At 40.5% G+C, this 3,228-nt stretch overlaps 1 protein-coding gene across 1 annotated transcript; it reads left to right on the plus strand.

Annotated features, from left to right (window-relative positions):
- Positions 1 to 852: 852 nt before the first annotated feature.
- LOC148583350 (uncharacterized) lies at positions 853 to 1,810 on the plus strand. The gene is made up of 2 exons (XM_088511374.1): positions 853 to 1,203; positions 1,313 to 1,810. Exons 1-2 carry the CDS (start codon positions 853 to 855, stop codon positions 1,808 to 1,810), a joined length of 849 nt encoding a protein of 282 aa, XP_088367500.1.
- Positions 1,811 to 3,228: the final 1,418 nt, after the last annotated feature.

The following is a 3,228-nucleotide window of genomic DNA, read 5'->3' on the forward strand; positions in this document are numbered from 1 at the left end:
GCTTTTATCCCAATTTTAAATGGAGTTCTTGCATCTTTCATTTAAATTCCTGAAACACAAAAAAAAAAAAAAACAAAAATCAAACACATAACAACGCTAAGGAATTAACATATGCGAGTTAAGGGGCTTGAATGTGCAACATTCGGCGCTTATCACTTTCAATGGGTCAGAAAATGAGGAACCATACAGTCATGTGAAGCATTTTTTGGAATTTTGTTTGACTTTCAAGTACCAAAATTTCTCTGATGAATCCGTGCATCTCAGATTGTTTTCGTTTTCACTACATGGTAAAGCGAAAGACTGGTTACACTCCAACATGCCTGGATCCATCACCTCTTGTGAAACTCTGTTGAGCAAGTTTTACAATAAATTATTTCCGATGTCCAAGATCAAAGAATACCGTCAGGAGATTAGCGGTTTCATTCAAGAAGATGAGTAGAAATTCTATGAAAGCTGGGAGACTTTTAAAGAGCTGACAGTGAAGTGCCCACCACACGGTTTTGAGAATTGGCGGCTCATTCAATTTTTCTACGATGGTTTGACTCAACAGAACCATAACATGATTGAGTCCATGAATGGTGGGGGCTTCTTAAATCTTACCGGGGAAGAAGCTTACACACCTTTGGAGAATATATTCGACAATTCACAACAGTGGGATTTTTCAAGTCGATTGGATAAGTAGTCCCATACACCCAAGAAAGGAGGCATCTATGAGGTGAGAAAGAGGATGATCTTGAAAGGAAAATTGATGCTCTTGCTCGTTAAGTTGAACCTATCTCTCTGAACAAATTAGTGACTTCGGCAAGTGATCACCACATTGAAGTGTGTTCGTTATGTGCCAGCCCGATGCACATGGTTCGAAATTGCCCGTCTTTGTCAACATTTGCTGAATATCCGTTGGAACAAGTGAATGCTTTCAATGATTATAAGAAACCAACAAGTGAACCTTTTGCTGAGACGTACAATCCAGGGTGGCAAAATCACCCCAATTTCTTTTGGAAGCAAAATCAACCACAAAATCAAGAAGGAACTACTAATCAAGCTCAAAATCAATACCCTCCAAGATTCCCTCCACAGGCTCAGAATCAGTTCTGGTCATCTCACCAAGCCCAACATCCTGCTTTCCAATCACCCACTCAAGTGCAACAACCTCAATTATCATTGGACGACACATTCAAGGCACTCATGCAGTCAACTGACCAGGTCATGAAGCCAGTCCATACAGTTAAACAGCCAATCCATACATGAGCTTAAGAATCTCACCCAAATCAACACTCAAGCTATAGCTAAGATGGAAAGTCAAATTGGTCAGATAGTAAGTCAGTTGGGTGAGAGAGAAAAGGGAAAGTTCCCAAGTCAACATGTGGCTAACCCGAAAGGGCAATTTGTTGTTGGAAATTCCTCCGCTCCTATTAATGGACAAGAGCATGTGCAAGCCATTACTACTTTGAGGTCAGGAAAACAAGTGGATAATGAAGTAACTATGCTTGAAGAGACCCCTAAGGTGTCAGAAGAGGAAGAAAGTCAGAACAAACTTGCTAAAGATTCTGAACCAAGCATAGTCATTCCTATTATTAAGGATATCCCCAGGAATTTTGTTCCCAAGGCTCCTTTTCCAGAGAGGCTGATGGCTCCCAAGAAAGGCTCAAAGTTTGAAGACATTTTGGAGGTATTTAAACAAGTTCAAATCAACATTCCATTCTTAGATGCCATCCAACAAGTGCCTTCATATGCTAGGTTTCTGAAGGATTTGGTTACTATCAAGAGAAGGACCAACTTTCCGAAGAAATCTTTTCTGATTGAGCAGTAAGCTCCATTCTTCAAAGTAAAATTCCTGTCAAACATAAGGACCCTAGATGCCCTACTATTGCTTGCATGATCGGTGACAACCAAGTGGAAAGAGTGTTGTTGGATTTGGGAGCTAGTGTTAATCTGTTACCATATTCAGTCTACATTCAGTTGGGATTGAGAGAGTTAAAACCTACTTCTATAACACTTCAGTTGGCTGACAGATTTGTGTAAATCTCGAGGGGGATCATTGAAGATGTTCTCATAAAAGTTGATAAGTTGTACTACCCTATAGACTTTATTATCCTTAACACATAACCTGTTCTAAATTTGGGGATACAAATTCCTGTGATCTTAGGGTGACCCTTCTTAGCCACAGCCAATTCCCTCATCAATTGTAGGACGGGAGCAATGAAGATATCCTTTGGGAACATGACAGTGGAGCTGAACATCTTTGATATAAGCAGGCAGCCATTTGAATATGAGCAGGTCAGAAGTATGTGCCTGCTTGAGAAGATAGTTGAGGAGACCTTCAATGAGCCAAGTCTTGAGGACCCGTTGGGAGAGTGCTTTACTCATCTTGGACGAGATCTGGACCTTGACAAGCTACTTGAGCAAGCCGATGTTTTTACTGAGCCAAGTCTAGAAGATCAATTTGAAGAATGCTTTACTAAACTAGGTTATGATATAAACCTTGACCATCTACTTGAGCAAGCTGATGTCTTATTGAATTCCACTCTTGAGATAAGAATTGACAATGGAGAAACCACTAAGTCATCATCCCCCAACCCATCTTCACTAGCGGTTGAGCCTCTCAAGTTGGATTTAAAGCCTCTACTTGACACCCTAAAGTACAAATTTCTAGGTGATGCTGAGTCTTTGCCTGTGATTATTGCTTCCAACCTAGTTGATGATCAAGAATAGAAGTTGTTGGATGTCTTGAAAGAGCATAAAGAAGCCATAGGGTGGTCTATTGGAGACATCAAAGGAATCAATCCTTCAGTGGTAATGGATAAGATTCACTTGGAAGAGAATTCTAAACCCTCTCAGGAACCTCAGAGATGGTTGAATCCGGCCATGCAAGAGGTAGTGAGGGCTGAAGTGATCAAGCTCCTAGATGTGGGGATTATATACCCGATTTCTAACAGCAAATGGGTGAGTCCTATTCATGTGGTGCCTAAGAAGGCGGGTGTTACAATGATCTAGAATAAGGATAATGCGTTGGTCCCAACCCAAGTTCAGTCAGGATGGCGTGGATATCTCTTGTTACTTATGTTAAACCCAGGACTCGGTCATCCAAATTGATTTAACTAACTAGTCCATACCACATGCATATGTTGATCAAGCACACACATATGAGAAATTCATACAAGCTGGTATTAATCAAGTTAAATAGCACAACAAGATCATCACAAAGGCGCCAATATTGAAATATTAATT

The sequence above is a fragment of the Corylus avellana genome, chromosome 10 (genome assembly GCF_965113065.1).
Source record: "Corylus avellana chromosome 10, dhCorAvel1.hap1.2, whole genome shotgun sequence".
NCBI lineage: Eukaryota > Viridiplantae > Streptophyta > Magnoliopsida > Fagales > Betulaceae > Corylus > Corylus avellana.

What these genes read in the sequence shown, in the direction of transcription:
- LOC148583350 (XM_088511374.1), top strand. Translation starts at nt 853, where the DNA reads ATGGTTCGAAATTGCCCGTCTTTGTCAACATTTGCTGAATATCCGTTG. An exon ending in TCATGCAGTCAACTGACCAG is followed by an intron (nt 1,204 to 1,312) that starts GTCATGAAGCCA and finishes CAAATTGGTCAG; the next exon opens with ATAGTAAGTCAGTTGGGTGA.